Source organism: Trichomycterus rosablanca, chromosome 13, assembly GCF_030014385.1.
Source record: "Trichomycterus rosablanca isolate fTriRos1 chromosome 13, fTriRos1.hap1, whole genome shotgun sequence".
Taxonomy (NCBI): Eukaryota; Metazoa; Chordata; class Actinopteri; order Siluriformes; family Trichomycteridae; genus Trichomycterus; species Trichomycterus rosablanca.
Genome location: NC_086000.1, coordinates 17793781 through 17814876, shown reverse-complemented (window position 1 = coordinate 17814876; position 21096 = coordinate 17793781). Strand labels below are relative to the sequence as shown.

The following is a 21096-nucleotide window of genomic DNA, read 5'->3' as shown; positions in this document are numbered from 1 at the left end:
GCTAGGGACCTGGGTTTATTCCACAATTTCACTTAGTCTGCATGGAGCTGGCCTTGGTCTCTTTGTGTCTTATGTTTTGGTTTTCTATTTTCCTCCCACCTTCAATAAGATGCCAGTAAGTTGACTGGCTCTGTTTAATTTCCCCTGTGTGGGAGTGTGAGTAAGTCTTTGTGTGATGCCATGCAACAGCCTTGCATCTAGTATTTCTAGAATAAGCTCAAGTTTGACTGCAACATTGACTAGAGTAGAGAAATGTTTACTGTGGAAGCACTTATGTAAGTCGCTCTGGATAAGAACATCTTGCTAAATGCTAAAAATGTGAATGTGAATTAGGGATAAATAAATGAATAAAGATTTTTTTGTGAATGCAGCCCATTGGTGACCCATATCTAGACTTTGCTGCTGACAGGATATATTACTATAGTAAACTTTCAGGACTGCTGAAAATGCTTAGTAAGAGAGATTCTTGGGGTTTTCATTATCAGATGACATTGTGAAGTAGCATTTTATCACCTCAGCTATCTGATATGTGATGTGTCAGCAGGAGAAAACCCTGATAGTAAGAGATCCACTTATTTACTGTCTTTAATGGAACACAAATTCTCCCAGGAACAGGCAACATCTATTATTTCCTCCACGTATTTAGATTTTAAAGTGACTGAGCTTCCACTGAAAGCGTTTTTGAGTCATGTACTCCTCTTACGTTCTCTTTACACTTTCTGTATTGTTTTATAGTATTTAACATCCTGGTGAATGTAGGTGTGGTTCTCACCTACCCCATCCTCATATCTATTGGGACATTACTCAGCGTTCCAGGCAATGCAGGTGAGTGTGACTGAGATATGACTAAAAAAACAAATAAACTTCCCCTAGGTCGCTGATTCTTTTAATTACCTTTGAATAATAGAAGAATTGCTTTGCTGTGTTGACTTCTAAAGAATCAGTCCTTCTGGTTTCAACTCAGATCCAGAATGAAGTGATAACTATAGCAGCCCACATGCATGGAATTAAATACAGTATATTCCAACGTGACCATAACATACTTTTATATTTGTGTTTTATTTTCGTATTTTACTGTTCATGGATAACAGGCTAAGCTTTATAAGAGCTGTTGGTAAGCAGAGATAATTGTCAGCCTCTTAGTACATACATTTTTGTGTATTTTCCAGGATTCATTAGATTTCTGAAGCTTAAAGAGCATTTTACTGCACCATTATTATGTATTACTATTAGCCTTAATACATTTTTAATGTGGCTATCTCAGTGGTGCAATGCAGCACAGGTAGTATAATAGCATGGGCATCCTGTGGCATAGACAGTGTTTTCCACAAATAAATTTAAACCTATAACTGTAATGTCATAAATATCACATGATGTACCTAGATAGAAACACTGAATGATCATTGGCACCATGTGATCATTGGCAAAGCACACCCCATATAACATAAACCAATAACTAAAAGAATTACTATAATAAAACATAAGTAATTGGTTCCAGTATTTCTCCTCTAGGTGTAGGGGATTATGTAAACCCTGTGATGGCAACACTCTATCACACACACACACACACACACACACACACACACACACACACACACACACACTCCTGAACAGAGTGTCTCAAATGATTTGTGTTTTTATGCACCATACTTCCTGTTGCTAAAAGCATCCATACCATTACACAGCACATTTGCCAACATTTCAGCTCAAGACAGCTAAAGAAACACAATCATCACTGTGCATATGTGCAGCAAGACCTCACCATAATAACAGATAATGTTGCCAAGGTAACACTAAACGCCTGATTAAGGTACTTAGCTTGACCCCTGAGTCAATTGTAGTGGATAACATGCTGCAGCATTCAGATCAAGTACGTTTTTTAATCAATGTGTGATCATTAAAGCATTTACTGCTATAATTTATGTTTCATGCATATAATGTGGTATTTGGGACTTTTTACACGTTCTTTGCACATTTAAATATTTTGACATTTCTTTTAGCAAGAGCCAGTGAAGCTGAAACTCATCTCTAAGGATCTAATTTACTATCATCATTAGTTAACTGGGTAGAAAATTATTGGGAGTTCCTGTATTTTACTGTGTTCAAAATGTAAATACAGACGACAGTGTTTAAAATCGTTCACCATCCTGCAAACCTGTATCACATGTAAAAACCCAGGACCTTCTTGCTGTGAGGCTACCCACAGAACCTCTGTGCCACCCAAAGGTGGTACATTTTGTAAAAAAAAAAATTAAAAACATGTAAATTGTTTTTGCTTATTTACAGTCCGCTCTGAGAATCTTTACTCTAGCTTTAAGCATTTCTTAGTTCGGAAAGCTACCCAACACACCACAATTTTTTTTCAGTGTTGTGTATTTAGTATTAGTTACCAGTTAAATAGTCCTGCACGACAGGCTTTGGTACCTGGCTGCTCTGCTCTGCAGCAGTACCTGTTGTCCAGAGCAAGTTGTCTAGACCAGGGGTTTTCAAAATTTTTTTTTTAAGAGACCCACATTTTGTCCATGATTTTTACAAAAGGAAATATTTAATTAATAAAAATGGTGGTGAACTAGTCCCACTGGGGTAATTTGTTTAAGTAATTATTATTATTTTTCTCTGCGACCCATGTTTTTGGCTTGTGACCTTTGGGTGGTTTTTTGAAAAACCCTAGTCTAGAGCAGAAATTTACAAAGTTGAGTCACATTATTATGACCACTTTCTACTTTCGACGGCTGCAGCACGTAGCTCATGAAGGAAGTCATGTTTTGTAAGCTGGCTTGGTGGGTATATAAGGTGTGTGTTCAGCTGTCTGCACATACAGTGTATCACAAAAGTGAGTACACCCCTCACATTTCTGCAGATATTTAAGTATATCTTTTCATGGGACAACACTGACAAAATGACACTTTGACACAATGAAAAGTAGTCTGTGTGCAGCTTATATAACAGTGTAAATTTATTCTTCCCTCAAAATAACTCAATATACAGCCATTAATGTCTAAACCACCAGCAACAAAAGTGAGTACACCCCTTAGTGAAAGTTCCTGAAGTGTCAATATTTTGTGTGGCCACCATTATTTCCCAGAACTGCCTTAACTCTCCTGGGCATGGAGTTTACCAGAGCTTCACAGGTTGCCACTGGAATGCTTTTCCACTCCTCCATGATGACATCACAGAGCTGGCGGATATTCGAGACTTTGCGCTCCTCCACCTTCCGCTTGAGGATGCCCCAAAGATGTTCTATTGGGTTTAGGTCTGGAGACATGCTTGGCCAGTCCATCACCTTTACCCTCAGCCTCTTCAATAAAGCAGTGGTCGTCTTAGAGGTGTGTTTGGGGTCATTATCATGCTGGAACACTGCCCTGCGACCCAGTTTCCGGAGGGAGGGGATCATGCTCTGCTTCAGTATTCACAGTACATATTGGAGTTCATGTGTCCCTCAATGAAATGTAACTCCCCAACACCTGCTGCACTCATGCAGCCCCAGACCATGGCATTCCCACCACCATGCTTGACTGTAGGCATGACACACTTATCTTTGTACTCCTCAACTGATTGCCGCCACACATGCTTGAGACCATCTGAACCAAACAAATTAATCTTGGTCTCATCAGACCATAGGACATGGTTCCAGTAATCCATGTACTTTGTTGACATGTCTTCAGCAAACTGTTTGCGGGCTTTCTTGTGTAGAGACTTCAGAAGAGGCTTCCTTCTGGGGTGACAGCCATGTAGATCAATTTGATGTAGTGTGCGGCGTATGGTCTGAGCACTGACAGGCTGACCCCCCACCTTTTCAATCTTTGCAGCAATGCTGACAGCACTCCTGCGCCTATCTTTCAAAGACAGCAGTTGGATGTGACGCTGAGCACGTGCACTCAGCTTCTTTGGACGACCAACGCGAGGTCTGTTCTGAGTGGATCCTGCTCTTTTAAAACGCTGGATGATCTTGGCCACTGTGCTGCAGCTCAGTTTCAGGGTGTTGGCAATCTTCTTGTAGCCTTGGCCATCTTCATGTAGCGCAACAATTCGTCTTTTAAGATCCTCAGAGAGTTCTTTGCCATGAGGTGCCATGTTGGAACTTTCAGTGACCAGTATGAGAGAGTGTGAGAGCTGTACTACTAAATTGAACACACCTGCTCCCTATGCACACCTGAGACCTAGTAACACTAACGAGTCACATGACATTTTGGAGGGAAAATGACAAGCAGTGCTCAATTTGGACATTTAGGGGTGTAGTCTCTTAGGGGTGTACTCACTTTTGTTGCCGGTGGTTTAGACATTAATGGCTGTATATTGAGTTATTTTGAGGGAAGAATAAATTTACACTGTTATATAAGCTGCACACAGACTACTTTTCATTGTGTCAAAGTGTCATTTTGTCAGTGTTGTCCCATGAAAAGATATACTTAAATATCTGCAGAAATGTGAGGGGTGTACTCACTTTTGTGATACACTGTATATCCCTCGTTGCTGTCATGGGTAAAAGTACCATGGGTAAAATGTCTTCCCTGGGGCAGAAGGGATCTTCCAGCAGGACAGTGCGACATGTCACACGGCTAGAAATGTTCAATATTGGTTGGAAGAGACTTCAAAATCATACCCTGGCCCCCTAATTCCCCAGACTTGAACTCAATTGAGCATCTGTGGGACCACCTCGATCGTCGTGTTCGCTCTATGGATCCTCCCCCGTGCACTCTCCAGCAGCTGTGGAATGCACTGCAGTCAGCAGGGCTCCAGATACCTGACAGCCTACCAGGACACCAGGCACATGGCAGTTACTCTGAATATTAACTGGTGGTCATAATAATGTGACTTAACTGTGTATATTGTAAAAATGTGAGTTATAGTGAGTATAATCTGTTCTACTAACATTCTTGAGTTGAGTATTACAACTGAGGATGGACGATTTTTACACTGTTTATGCTGCAGGACAGTGCTGTTTAGTGAGCATGTATGGCTTTACAGCTTAACTGTTTTTGCCCCTATAAGTTTTATTTTACTTCACAATAATGGTACTTTGAGTTAGAGTGGGCCGCTTCAGCAGGACAGATGTTCAACAAAAACATACTTGTTAGTAATGTATCATGGCATCTTATGACTATGCCATGAGAGATCATGAAGGTGCTGTCAGGTGCATAAAATTAAGCACACAATCATCTATCGTAAAAATGTTGTAAGAATATTTTAACATTTGCCCACCCATAATCCCTTCCTTTCTGTCAGTACTAACATTTTTTGTCTTATTGTTCTTGTGTTTAGCTATTGACGTGTTAAAACATGAAGTGATCTTCAGCGTAGTGCGTCTAGCTGCTACCTGCATTATCTGTGTGGGCTTCCTGTTGTTGCTGCTGCCAGAAGAGTGGGACACGGTTACATTGCGGTTCCTCGCCACACTTGCTGACAAGAAATCTGAGGAGCACGGAGAGGAACTCACTGAGTCCAGTGTCAACATGCGTAGCCGCAGCAGAGCCAACGGAACTGTCTCGATCCCCATGGCGTGACATCTGGGCCATCTCTGAGCAAGAAATAAAAAGAGCTAGTGCCAAGCACTCTGCCATGCCTGTGTGATGGCTGCTTTACAGATGCTTGAGAGGTTTTTGGCAAAACGTGAAGAAACCAGATAAAGGGTAAAGAAAACTAGGATCATTACTTGCTGTTAACAGTTGCAATATTAACTCTGTAAACACGAGTGGAACTGAAATTCTGAGGATCATGCCATCACATTCTTACCTTTAAGGAAAGATGACAGGAGAGCATTTCTCAGACTGTGTTAAAGAGAATAAAATCTCCCTTTCATAAAAAAAAAAAGATGTTTATTTACAGTATTTTTTCAGGCTGTGATGTCAGGCTATGACTTCTGTCTGGAATTTAACTCTTGTGGTTAATAAAAGTAAATGACCTTTTCGTTTGCACGCCTTTATCCCAGCCATGCCTGCTGCACCCTCACTTGGACTGTATTCTGTGAATATAGGCACAATCAAAGCCAATTTGGCTCACTATAATAAATGCATGTGTTCATAGAAAGAGGTACAAAAATCTTTACATTGTATCTGATAGTATTATACTGTAAAAAAGATGAGGAAATATACTGTACTATATATGAATGAGGCTCTTGTTTGTTTTTTTTATTTGTTAAATTTTAATTTAAACTAAACAATACACTTTATTTATACATACATGGCATTTTTCCATTGCAAAAAGTACCAGACACTACAAAAAAATATGTAAAAAACCAAGTTACCAGTTTTAGTGTCCAGTAGGTTCATTGTCTTCTAGTTTTCATTGGCATTGGATTAAGATCAAAGTTTTAAATAAACCAATTAAGTAATGACATTTTAATTTAGTCACCAAAGACTTTTTTTAACCCATCTATGGTAAAGTATGAAACTAAGTTTTTGCTATATTTTTTCAAATCAGAGTTGAATAACCACATAATAAAAAAGTAAGTGTTAATAAAAGCACATCCTACAGATTACACTGATTTCACTCACCTGACTAAAGAATTGAAACATTGATTTAAAAAAAAGGTAAGGTAAGAACTACACTGATCAGCCATAACATTAAAATCACCTCCTTGTTTCTACACTCACTGTCCATTTTATGAGCTACACTTACCATATAAAAGCACTTTGTAGTTCTACAATTACTGACTGTAGTCCATCTATTTCTTTACATACTTTTTTAGCCTGCTTTCACCCTGTTCTTCAATGGTCAGGACCCCCACAGAGCAGGTATTATTTGGGTGGTGGGTCATTCTCAGCACTACAGTGACACTGACATGGTGGTGGTGTGTTAGTGTGTGTTGTGCTGGTATGAGTGGATCAGACACAGCAGTGCTGCTGGAGTTTTTAAATACCGTGTCCACTCACTGTCCACTCTATTAGACACTCCTACCTAGTTGGTCCACCTTGTAGATGTAAAGTCAGAGACGATCGCTCATCTACTGCTGCTGTTTGAGTTGGTCATCTTCTAGACCTTCATCAGTAGTCACAGGGCGCTGCCCACGGGGCGCTGTTGGCTGGATATATTTTTGGTCGTTGAACTATTCTCAGTCCAGCAGTGACAGTGAGGTGCTTAAAAACTCTAGCAGCGCTGCTGTGTCTTATCCACTTATCCACCATGTCAGTGTCACTGCAGTGCTGAGAATGATCCACCACCCAAATAATACCTGCTTTGTGGTGGTCCTGGGAGAGTCCTGACCATTAAAGAACAGCATGAGAGGGGGCTAACAAAGCATGCAGAAAAACAGATGGACTACAGTTAGTAATTGTAGAACAACAAAGTGCTTCTATATGGTAAGTGGAGCTATTCAAATGGACAGTGAGTGTAGAAACAAGGAGGTGGTTTTAATGTAATGGCTGATCAGTGTATATATATAAGATAAGATAAGATACTCCTTTATTAGTCCCACAGTGGGGAAATTCACAGTGTTGCAGCAGAGAAGGGATAGTGAGGCACTCAGTACAAAAGAATAGACAAATTAATAGTACAATGTATAACAATATAGACAATTATCAATAATGAGTAAAAAAAACTCTGAAAAAATATTTACATATATTAACATATAATATAAACAGTCCTTTATTTTTGTTCATTACTGTGCCCCTGACCATTTTTATGGGCTTGGTGTACAGAAGTGACCTTTACAGAACATTGACCACAACCCTGTTGAACACCTTTGTTATGAATGAATGATGATTGCAAATATAAGGCTTCCTTGCCCAACATAATAACCTGACCAAACAAATGACAATAAGTCTATTGACTGAATGGGCACAAATTCCCATAGACACACTTAAAGTCTTGTGTTAACTCTTTCCAGAAGAGCGTATGCTGTCAGGACCACAAAGGTAGACCAACTTAATATTTATTAATATGGTTTTCTTATGGTTGTTGGTCCACATACATTTGACCATACAGTATTAATTTTGTGCATGTTAATAAATTAAAGGCAACAAATGTATAATTTTAATTACCAGCCATTGTTTGGTTTTGGCACACCTGCGTCATTACCATAGCAACCAAGGTGAATATGCAAACAAATGCAGCTGCCCTCCTAACAGCTAAATTTGAGTACTCATTATTTGCAGTGTGGGCACATAGGGTAAGAACATGCAGTGGAAGGAGCACCTGTGACCGCATTATGTGGTCAAAATGTATTTAAGATTTACTACGGCTGTATCTACCACACCTATTATTATACTAAAAAGGAAACAACACTTTTAACGTACATGATTTTAAAATCATCCAGTTAATTAATTTATCTAATGTATAAATGTATCAATAATTTTAACTGAAAACAACCTGGCAAGTCCAAGTTTTTGGATTGTGCATCTCTGCATTTTCTCTCTGGTCGCTGCATCTTCTCTCTCTTGCGCTTTACCTTGATGAACCAGTAGTACACTTTTCAATGGATCAATCAGACTGACTGAGCATCCCAATCTCTTGTCAGTCATGCAGCCAATTTAGCCGGCTAACGTTGTGCTAGGTTGACCCAGCATGCATCTTGTCTTGAAAAATTCATATCAGAAGTTTTAAGAACTACACTGCAACCAACTGTTCTAGTCCCCCAGCCTGATAATTCATTAATAATACCAAAGTGAATTCAATCAGATTGGAGAAAATCTTTGCATGTAGACATAGCCTGTGTAATCTTACCCTCAAGGGTCATCCTGCCAGAAGCAAGGCTTCAGACGGTATAGCTCTCAGGTTCAAAGGTACATTCAAGCTTCTCCACCACAGCAAGGTAACAATCCCGGGAAAAGATGTGATATTAAAGGCAAGGAATGAAGGAACTAAATTAATAATTTTAGAAAAATGTCATATTAAAATAAACCGAAAACCAAAACATGAATAAAAAAAGCTAATACATGAACATTAAGGATAATAATATTCCTTTAATATGAATTTATGAGTATGAATTTATTAAACACCTTTTAAACCCATAAGCATTCATATGAAATTGTTCTCTCTCTCTCTCTCTCTCTCTCTCTCTCTCTCTCTGCTGTGAGAACAGCATTAGCCTTCTTAATTGTGGAATGAGTTTCTACTAGATTTTGGAACATGAGGGGAGGAATAAGAAAAGTGGACTCACAGTTTGTGTGACTTATCTCCTGATAGTGGAGCTTTTGTTGCTCCTAGATATTTGCTTTTTATTATTATTTATAGGGATTTTAATGTTAATGTTTTACACACTTTGGTTACATTAATCACAGAAACAATATTTACATTTTCAGCAGACGCTTTTATCCAAAGCGACTTACACAATGAGCTGAACACGATAAGCACTTGAGGGTTAAGGGCCTTCCTCAGGGACCCAACAGTGGCGACTTGGTGGTGGCGGCGGGGCTTGAACCTTGTACCTTAACCACTGAGCTATCACTGCCCACAATAGTTACTGGTTACACAAGATTCATCAGTTCACAAGTTTAATGTCAAACACAGTCATGGACAATTTTGTATCTCCAATTCACCTGACTGCATGTCTTTGTACTGTGGGAGGAAACCCACACAGACACAGAGAGAACATGCAAACTCCATACAGAAAGGACCCAGACTGCCCCCCCTGGGGATCAAACCCAGGACCTTCTTACTGTGAGGCGACAGTGCTAAACACTGAGCCACAGCGCCCCCCAAAATTAGCTTTTAAAACTAGAAGCTGTTCTACAGTACCATGTATTTGCCATGTGAACAGATTCCTTATAGTACTGTTAAAGGGCAACCCAGCAAAGCAACTGAGGCAGAGACAATGGCACCAAAGACTACACAGTGGCGAAGAACTGTTTTACTTATCATCATAGCTTCATTAAGTAAAGGATGAAGGGAGCATACAGCAAAGTCTTAGTCTTTTAGGAGCCACAACAATGCATTAACAAATAATCCAACAAAATGGCAAAAATTGTAAGTATTTTAACTTCCACAGTGTATAATATCATTAGAAGGTTTAAATTTTTTTTAATTCATAGCAGACTTTTTGACTGATCTGCACATTCCTCTTAGAATAAGGTGATCATTTGGATTTTATTCTCAGCATAAGCAACAGCTACATTGAGTTTTTAATATGTATTTGCATTTTTATTTTAAACGCTGGGAAGCAATGTGTGTGAATAAAATACCTGAGCTTATTAATTACGAGTCTGCTAGCTGTGGTCATATAGTGTAAACTGGATAGTAAATGTAGACATTCCTTTAAGTTAAACTATGACAGCGTCTGACTTGAGGAGCAAATTTTATGTTTAAAGACAAATATCTAGTTCTAGTGTTCATTTCCATTTGAATTTGTTAGACATAGGAACCCTAACAACACCACAAAATATGAAAGTTTTAAGAAAGCGAAATGCTGTCAATCATCAAGCTCAGTTCCCTCAGCTCCAGCATGTGTAGCCAAGCAGAAAAAGAGACAACCCCTTGCCACCGTTCAAGCATTTTTACTCTGTAACAGAGTAAACCATGGGGAAAGTCACTATGGAAACCCACTATATTAGGACAAATCTGTAAAATATAAACCAGGCAGAGGGGCAAACACCTGCCAGTCTAACACAATTCTGCATTAGTTTTATGCTGGCTTCAAAAGTTGAAGAAGATGGAGTGTGGATATTGTTGGGTCCAAACACATTTTACAATATTTACAAGGATTATTTTCTCAAAAACTTAACCAAGAGCAAAGACAATGGACCAAAGGGCAACTCTGGAGGTCAAAGACTAGGGCATTGGTTCTTGTTGGGGAATGGTTATGTTCATTTGGCGTTTTCTGGGCTTAGTGTTTCCACATAAGTGGAAAGCTTAAAAAATAATTTACAGCGTAGCATCAAATCCAGTAAGGAACCCACTGGAAATAATATGGACATTTTTAAGAATGGGAAGTAGTAACTCCAGACCAAGGATTTGCCAAGTCAGACCATCTCAGAATTGGCTTGAGGAACAGCCTTTCTCTGAAGCAACGTCAACAAGGATGATCACTGCTGTGCAGAGTAATACAGAGAACCGTCATGAAATGTTGAGACAGCAGCAATTTAACCAGCTGCCACCACTGAAGCAGCATGTACCTCACATTGTTGATTCACTACCAGGTCTGTTCAATTTATTTCATATAAATATGTTACATTTCATTTACATGCTACACTAGTATTTACAAATGAATCATATATATTATATGGCTAAAAGTAAACCTGTTGGACACCCCTATTTCAAAACAATAACCCCACTTCTCGTGTGGCTATAACAGCCTCCACCTGTTTACAAGATTTTGGTGTATATCTGTGGAAATTTTTAGGCCAAAGAGCATTTGTGAGATCAGACACTGTTGTTCAACGGGAAAGCCTGGATCTTATTTCAATTGTGGTCAGTGCTCATGGCCACCCTCATGCTGAAATGGAAAACTGTCTTTCCAGAACTATTGCCATAATGTTAAAAGCATGTAGATGATTTCATATACAGTGGTACCTTGTAACTCGACATCCCCTAAACTTGAAATCTTTAAATTTGTACCCCTAAACTCGATGCACACTTATTGAACTCGCTAAGGAATACAGTATTCCAAGATCAAGCATCTCCACGATTAAGAAGGAAACAATGAAGAAGTAAAGGTATTTTTATTGATTTTTAACTGTTTTGTTTCAGTGTTTGTATATTGTATTTGTGTTATTTTCAGTGTCAAAAACAACCCGATTATTTTACATTAGCCTAAAATATATGCCATTCCACAGGACACATGAAATGCATCCATACATCCTTATGGGAAAAAACACTTTGAAACTCAATGCCGCTCCCAGAACCAATTGATGTTGAGTTTCAAAGTACCACTGTAATTGTTTTTCAGGTTCTGAAACACCTGACTTAGGACCAATATTTAGGAGGAGTGTCCACATTTTAGAACTGCTGCAATCACAGTGATTTGTTTTTCCACTTACAGATTCACAGAATCTAAACACTAATCAAGGTCAAAGTATCATCAGGTCCCATCCACCACAACGAGCAAAGGTCTAAGGTCCCAACATGCCTTTCACTATAGACAAATATGGATAATATAGCTAATGTGCAGATTCAAGTGTTGCCACTGACCATGATGATTTCCCTCTGCTCACAGGCATGGCAACCAACAGCACCCATCATGGAGCCCTCTGTGGCATCTGGCAAAAATGTTTCTATGGTAAAAAAAAAACATGTGCCTCGATGTCTACTTTTTTAAAGATTTTCCAGCTTACTGGAAGATGAAAAAACAGACATAAAAATGTAGTTGATAGGATTTGTAATATGCATAATTAAACTTGTCTTTATTAGGCAGAGGGGTGGAGAGATGCGGTTGTCTCCCAACATTCCACTCCAAACCAGAGAGGTCGCTATAGACCCTGCACCAAACAACAGGTACAGATCATGGTATTACAAGATCTGGAAAGACGGTTGGTTCCGATCATCAGGAGAAAATAAACCAGCTATGTGCTATAGAGAATATTCTGATTTACTGCATCATAGGGTAATGCTTAATTTAAGGAAATGACAAGTTTATCAATTTAAGAAAATGACAAAGACCAAATGGAAATCTAATACAGCTCAGTGGTACCTAATTAATTGATCAAAGACAACCCAGAATTAACATAAGTTAAAAAGAGCTTCTCCAAAATGGTCCTAAAATTGGCTTCAGAAGGCACCTGCTTCTTAAAGGCAAATTCTGATGACCTGATACAGAATAAGGTGACTAAGAGGTCATATTTTAGGTCTCAGAGTAAGCACCTGCTAAAGGAAGTTTAGGCAAGTGGATGAGGATGTGCAACAGCTAAATTAGGAGCACTGTGAGGACAACAAACTCATTGTCCTCATTCAGCCATTTAGTCCTAAAAATGTCTATGAATCTCTGTGATCAATTTATAGCAAGGCATAGATCAGGACAAGGACCCAGTCTGTAGACACTGTCGTCTGATTCTCCTATTCATGCTGCACCATGCATTTTTAATAGGAGATAGATTAAATCTAACAGTCTGGACGGTCCTTTTCATCTTTGGCACAGGGAACTTGACGTCTGTTTTTACTGAAAACGAACTGAACAGTGGACTCTGATCACAGCACATTTCCATTGTCTTTCAGTTCATTTATGATGAGCTCAGGCCCAAAGGACCAGTACACAGAACTGCAGTGGTCTAAATCATTTAGACATGAAATAAGCTTGGCACAACATCAGGCCACATTAGGTGTCCAAGCAAAAGTGGCCTTGGTCAGTGAATTAAAAAAAGAACCAGACATTCACTTTAAAAGAACTCCAAATGTCCTGTGCAAAGATGAGAAAACCTGTTGGATGGACAACCATCTCTGAAGAAATCAGGGATTCAGGGAAGGGAGGGCAGGGAAGGACTTTATAAACTAAACCAATAATTACAGTGAACTCTTTCAACCCACCTGACTGGGAAAATACACAATGTAACCACTTAACTACACAGCATTGATCCATTCAATCTCCTAAGTATGAAATATCGGATATGCCATAGTACGCCAGTTTGGTGCACCATCTACCGCATGCCATTGTTCAAAATGGTTCTGGCAAATCTAATACAAATCACTGATGGACAGATGATCAGAGAGGTGTGATATGCGAGACAAGGTATTTATAAGCCCACAGGAAGACGTTTAAGAGAATGAGGGAGGCAGACAGCTGGCAGGCACTGAGCCTTGCCCTGGTGCTCCCGCAGGGTCTGATTACTGTGCTGCTGGAGTGGAAAGTAGCCTGGGCTGCAGCCACAGTGCTTCCTCTTTGGGATCCACTTTCAGGGTACAAGGAGGAAGAAGATTTCCCCTCAGGAAATGAGGTGTCAATTAACTTAGACAAGCTTGTTTTTTTCCTCATGTAAGGGCTGTGGTTCTAAATGAGGGACCAAAACTCAGTCAACTCATGGGCTGTTGTTTCTGAAAATGTAATAAAAATACATTTTAAACTGGATGTGTATATTTTACAGAGAAACATGGAAGGGTTCCTGCAAGCTCAAACTTCCCTGACTGGTCAAGCAACCAAAAAGCTTCAAGCCCGCCAGAGGCATTTTAGGGAAAAACAGAGGGAACAGCAAAGGATTTTCACATTCACAGGTGAGTCAGACACTTGGATTATCTTATTTTAATCTGGACAGATTTCAAAACGCTTTGGCAATACAGATGTCCATATTTTGTCATGTCAATAAAGCTATGTTTGAGTTTGAGTTACAGGGTCTTCAAGATCCTTTTTTTAACCTGCTGATATTACTACTTGAAGACGCAGATAATCAGCAAACAGAAAGGATCAGATTGGTGTCCAGGCCGACCCACAGGGACATCTTTTGGGATGAGACCAACGGACAAAGGCTGGACCTTAGAGAACTTCTGCAGCCGACTCCTGAACCGACAGATTCAGACTCTGAACTGGAAGAATTGCCTAAAGGTCTACTACATAATACAGAAGCCAAGGTTACCTTAGATAGATTCTCTAGAAACATGACTGGAAGTGTAACCAAATTTGACTGGGGTCACACAAACCCTGTGAAAACACCAAACCAAACAACACGGCAGAAAATAATTCCCTGGCTTGAGGACTTCAGAAGGCATGAGAAAAAACATCTAAATTCTTGGAACATACTTGATGGTTGATGGAAACACTAAAAGGTGGACACAGAGGGGAAGAATGGGAATTGGGTTTGAACACTGCTGAGCAGGTGAATAATAACCAGAAATAGCCTTACTCACAGTCAACTGTGTCTGTAGATCACCTGACCGGGCTGGTGGCACCACTAAACTGACCTTGCTGTCTATGTTGGTGGGCTAGAGGACTACACTGCTAAAAGATATTGCATGATGTCTCTAAAGTCTGGAAATATCACTAACTATAACTAACTATATGTTTACTAATACACACACACACACACACACACACACATATTGCATCATACATAGTGGAAAACACATTGAAGATGTTATTGATTATTATTCTAATGAAATAAAATGTTGAAAAACAAATTATTAAAATTTATTGAAAATATGCATTTTGCCTATGTGTCCAGACTTTAGGGACACCCTGTAAATTTTGGTTTCTCTTGAATGTTTATTTAACCGACAAAAGTAGGAAAAAGATTTCCAAAGTTTTCACTGATCAACTATATTGGGTTTTTAAATAGAAACACATTTAGAATTTGATGTTTGCAACACACTTGGGACAGAAGCGTTATTACCCCTGTGTTCCATCACCTTTCCTTTACTCTTCTTGCTTAATACAAGACTTCAGCTGCTCAACAGTCTGTAGACACTGTCGTCTGATTCTCCTCTTTATGCTGCACTATGCATTTTTAATAGGAGACAGATCTGGACTAACTTTTCCTTTTCATCTTTGGCACAGAGAACTCAATGTCTGGTTTTTTTTCCTGAAAACAAGCTGAACAGTGGACTCATCTGATGACAGCACATTTCCATTGTCTTTCAGTTCATCTGAGATGAGTTTGGGCCCAAAGGACTCTGAGGTGTTTCTGCATAGAAATGATGCATAACTTTCGTTTTGTGTAACAGAGTTGCATGTTTGTGGAACACAGTTTACTTTATCTATAACTATCAGTTAAATATTCAAGAGAAGCATTCAAGATTCAAGAGAATTGCCAAATCCCAAATTCTTTTTACTGCATTTTACACAATGTCCCAACTTTTTCTTCCAGGAATTTGGCTTGTATTAGCATTACACCTGCACTGTCAATTTTATAATATAGTCTATTCAAAGGCAGCACTTACACTGGCCAACAAATTAGCTAATACACATCTTTGTGTCTATGATAAGAATGAATTAGCTTTTAGCAGAATTGTGGCTCATTTTTGATAAATTCTCTTTAATTCCTCAAGGTTGCTGCAATTAAGACTCGCAGACCACATTACATGAGTCACTGCACTGATTAATTGTAATACTAAAGCACTGAGTGTGTTCCAGAGATCTAAGAAATTAAAGGGGGTGGTGAACATTTTCACTGATGTGTCCAATATGAGACATCTGACTGCACTCTGTGTTGAAAAATAGATGTGTTGGGGGATGTTGAAAAGTGGTGAATAAAAAAGTACCAAATATACAAACCCCATTTCCAGAAAAGTTAGGACACTTTCAAAAAATGCAAAAAAACGCACTCACTTTCAATACCGCTTATCCTAACCAGGGTAGTAAAAAGGGGGGCGGGGGTGCAGAAGCCTATCCCAGCTCTCAATGGGCACATGACTAACAGAAACACCCTGGACAGCACATGAGTTCATCGCAGGGCAGACACACACACAGGGCAATTTTTAGTATCTCCAATTAACCTGACTGCATGTCTTGGACTATGAGAGGAAACTGGAGCTCCTGCAGTGTTAGTGCTACCCACGAGCCACCATGCCACCCTATAAAAACTGAAATCTGTAATTTGTTCATTCACATGAACATTTATTTCACAGACAAAAGGACAAAGATACTAAAATATTTTAGTATTTCAATGACAAGCTTAATTCTATTTGTGAAATATAAACAAATTTAGAAAAGAATCCCTGTAAAACACCCAAAAAAGCTGGGACAGAGGCATGTTTACCACTGGGTAACATCACCTGTTTTTAAATTTCACAGTTTTGCAAGCTGAATTTTTGCCCATTCTTGCTGAATACAAGACTTGAACAGGAGATGAATCTGGACTGCAGGCAGACCAGTCAAGCACACACACACACTCTATGTCTATGAAGCCACACTGTGGTGCAGAATGAGGCCTGGTACTGTCCTGCTGAAATAGACATCAATACATTTACATATATGCAGATCACCCATGCAGTGGGCACTGATGCACCAATATGCCATCACAGATGCTAGTTTTTGCACTTTTCATTGGCAAGTCTGGATGGTCTTTTTAATATTCCGCATGTAGAAGCTGAAATGTGGACTCTGGCCACAGAACACATTTCCACAGTCTTTCACTTCATTTCAGATTACTTGGGGCTCAGAGAACTCACCTGTATTTCTGCGCAAAATTAATATATGGCTTCCTCCATGCATAATACAGTTTTAGGTTGAATTTCTTGATGCGGTGTAGGACTGTGTTAACTGACGATGATTTTCCAGAGGACTTCCAATACCATGTAGCCAACATGGTAGAATGACGATTCTTAAACAATACCACCTAAAGATTTGATGGTCATGCACATTCAGCAGCAGTTTCCACCCTTTCCGCACCCAGGTTTCCCAACTCAGGGAGTCAAAAACTTTTCATATTGTTATAACTGTAGTAAATGTGTTGCATTACTGTACTGAGAAACATTGTCTTTGAACTGACTGAAGGTACTCTCACAAAGTTTAACACAAAGTGGTGAACCACGACCCACCCTGGCATGCAAAGACTAAGCCTTTGGTAGATGCTCCTTCTATACTTAGTCGTAATGACTTCACCTGTTACCAGTTAAACTGCTAATTTTGGAACCTTCCAGGACAGTGTTATTAGTATAACCTTGCCCCTGTCTTAACTTTCTTAGTGTGTTGCAGGTGTCACATTTATTTTTTTATATTTACAAAATACATTTTTGGTCAGGTTGGTCAGTAGAAAAATGGAAAATGTCATTTTTAGAGCATGTCCCAACTTTTCTTGAAATGGAGTTTGTTTTTTGTGGTTGGCCACATATAACCTGCATGTCAGGGACTTTTCCAAAAATAGGTTTTTAATATAAATCATGTTAGCTGACATGTTTGGTAGTGCAGCTTTTACTGGAGCTCCATTTCCCAATGCTTCAGAAAACAATGTCCTCACTCCTGGTGAATGGTTCCAGCTGACACCATTATCATGCTAAAATCCATTCAGGCTCTTTTTTTGAACAACAGTCTTTATCCAATAGAAATATGAATTGTAACACCAATTCAAATGAGTTTAATCACAAATGCAAATCAGCAACCACGAATAATCAAGTATCTGTTTGTTCAGTTCAGCTGATAAAGCAGTGCTGACACAAATTGTGTAGTCATCTTTATGTAAATTTTAAACTGTACAGCATTAAAAAGAAAACTGTGTGTTTTCAGTATTATCAATACTAATATTATTCATTTTATTTTCATTTTGATGATAAACAAATCCATGAGACAACTGGGGTACCATGTCAAAAAATGATAGGATAATCCAGAACAGATATATCATATCAATAAATCAGAACACATTTGCAATAAAAATCAAATAATTTATTTATACTTTTTGAACAAAGTCTGTTGTCCACTTGAAATAAAAAAAACCTAAGCAAGACATGTAAAAGGTGACAGTGGGAGAATAATGGGACGACAACCATGCAGATCTCTTGGAACTACATAGTGACTGAAGCACAAAATGCATCAAACACACAACATGAATTAAAAAAAACTTCTCAATGAGAATGATCTGCTGTTTATTTATTCACTTTTTAACCAAAATGTTACCACAGCACACAAATCTGAATAAATGTCCACATTTACTAGTCAGAAAGTTTTCATATCCAGCTAGAACCGGCCAGCTGCTGCCTACATTTTGTTGGGTTTTACAGGGAAAACATATTTAGAAGAGCCAGCTGAAATTAGTACTGTAAATAAAATTCACGTCGTGAAAATTAAGAAAACTATTTTGTACATGCTGCAGTGTTATAATGTCCAAAAATCTTTTGAGAAAACATAACCATGTATCAAACTGACCAGCTGCCAAAATGGATTAATATCTATTTAGATTTGTACCAGATAAAGATTTAGCCATGAGTTTAAGGAAACATTGAATGGAGATTTGGCATTTGCACAAAAAAACAGCTCACATTTTCATCTCTCAACAGCTACTCCTGTCCTGAAGGGGCACAAAACCAAACTGCCTCTGAAGTATATCGTGGTTTTTAATAAGCTTGGGTCCTTAAAAGGAGCTTCTAATAAAGAAAGAGGCCAAAAGGAGAACTGGACACAGACCAAACACCTGAGCCAATTTGCTTTAAGAGTATACAGCACCTGGCTTAAGTCCAATACGCCCAGCAATGATTCAGGCTCTTACGTTTTCAAATGCAGTTCATTTTAATTCAGTGCTTTAACATTAATAAATGTTCCAGCAGCTCTTATGACCAACACTGTTGCACCTTTGTACAAAAACTAAACAATCACTTCTTCTATTAGACTTGCATAAGCCCTAATTCTGAATTTGAAGCACAAATTATCAGCAAAGCATAATGGGAATTCATCTGCCAAAACAAACAAAAGCAAATCTGTCCTCATGAAAAGGAAAAAGAAACACAAGCACCAAAGTGATATACTGACTTGTATTCTAACAATATGAATGGCAAAATATTAGAAAGCACACTCGCTTCAACTTCATTGTAACCCTTGCATATCCTTTTTAGAGATACTAACTGGTGTGCTGATTATACTGCCCCCTGCTGTTATACTGAAGCACAACTTAACAGTACAGGTGCCTTTTCTGATAACCTAATACTTTTTAAAATATATTTTCAGATTTAGGTAAATGCATTTATAAGCAATTAAAGATGACATGCAGCTTTGGTGGTCAGTAAGAATCTGCACTGTCAAATAATAAAAATAAGAGCACCACCTGAACACGAGTTGGAAAATGCCTGGTAACAGCAGTATAATCAGATAAAAAATATTAAGAGGAGCTGGAGGGGGATGTAAGTCTTTTAGGTTTTGTGTTTAACACAGATTGTATGCATTTCTGAAGAAGAAATTTTTTTTTTTGAAAAATGATTGTATTAAGAAAAATTGTCAGTCACGTTTTATTTGTAATAATAAAATCCTACCATGTTTTGATGATGCCTATTTAAAAGTTTATGGCGCTGAATCGTGTAATGGACCAAAAAACATTACAAAATATTCAAACAAAAAAAGGCTGCTGAAAATAATGCAGTGAATTCTAAATTAGCAGTGCCTAACTTTCCAGAACAGTTTAATGATCTTCCTGCTTTAATGATACGTGTCCACTTGCAGTTCTCACTAAATGATGCAACACTGTGTTAGTCTCATAATGAATATATGAGTCTAATTTGAAACAAAAATTAACTTACTGGTGACACGGACAACAAAATAAATGCAAATTTTGTCAAGATGTTAAACACACCAAAAGCACATTCTCATGTCTAATCAAATACACCAAAATCTGAAAGTATTCTCTGGGCTAATATTGGTCTTTTAGAGGTTCAACCTTGTGTGAGTACTATGAGGTTTCTTAGATTCGTAACAATATCAGCTCATAGTATAGAGCTTTTGTATGTTTTAGTCATGTTTTACACACTTTGCTTACATTCATGACAGAAATGGTAGTTACTCATAACACAGGATTCATCACTTCACAAGTTTAATGTCAAACACAGTCATGGACAATTTTGTATCTCCAATTAACCTGACTGCGTGTCTTTGAACTGTGGGAGCTCGCGGAGGAAACCCACACAGATACAGGGAGAACATGCAAGCGCCACACAGAAGGGATCAAACCCAGAACCTTCTTGCTGTGAGGTGACAGTGCTACCGCTGAGCCACCGTGTCACCCCAGTCAGAGGATAAAAGTTTAAAGTTCATTTTTAGTAACCACTTCATCATGGTCAGAGTCAAAATGAGTCTGGAGCTTATCCTGGACACAGTATACACAAGGTTGAAATAAACCTTAAGAGCGAGAACCTAACCAGTGAAGGGCATCACACTCACCCACACCAAGATGCAATACAAAGTAGTCAATCAACCTACAAGCATGTTTGGAGGAAGAACTGGAGGAAACCAGGATCCAGACATGAATAGACGGACAGAGAAACTCCAAACAGGCAGTTACCAGAGGTCCTTGGATCTGTGTGTCAAAACCTATTTTTGTGTGACAAGGTGGTGCAGAAGTTCAACAGTTAATATATTATCCAATGCTGGCTGTCACACGTCTACAAATCAGTAAAAATCCAGATGAGTTCCAGACAACATGGCTGAAATCTGGCATGTTTTATCACAGATCACTGAACGTACAATTCTTAAAATTTGATGTTACCATGCTTTGCTCATTTAATCAAAGTAACATGGGGCGGGGGCTAAAAGGATATCCAAATAATTCACTTCTCTTTGTTCAGATTGGCCATCTAAGAACTGAATACCAGTCATCCCAACTGTCT

The 21096-nt window shown here is 38.7% G+C and overlaps 1 protein-coding gene across 1 annotated transcript in view; it reads left to right on the top strand.

Annotated features, from left to right (window-relative positions):
• slc35f4 (solute carrier family 35 member F4) overlaps window positions 1–6107 on the top strand; it is a 38361-nt gene extending 32254 nt beyond the window's left edge. The window contains exons 6-7 of the mRNA XM_063007451.1: window positions 736–825; window positions 5263–6107. Coding sequence (XP_062863521.1) covers window positions 736–825; window positions 5263–5504 — 332 coding nt within the window. The 3' untranslated portion in view covers window positions 5505–6107. The remainder of the gene's footprint in view (window positions 1–735; window positions 826–5262) is intronic.
• Window positions 6108–21096: the final 14989 nt, after the last annotated feature.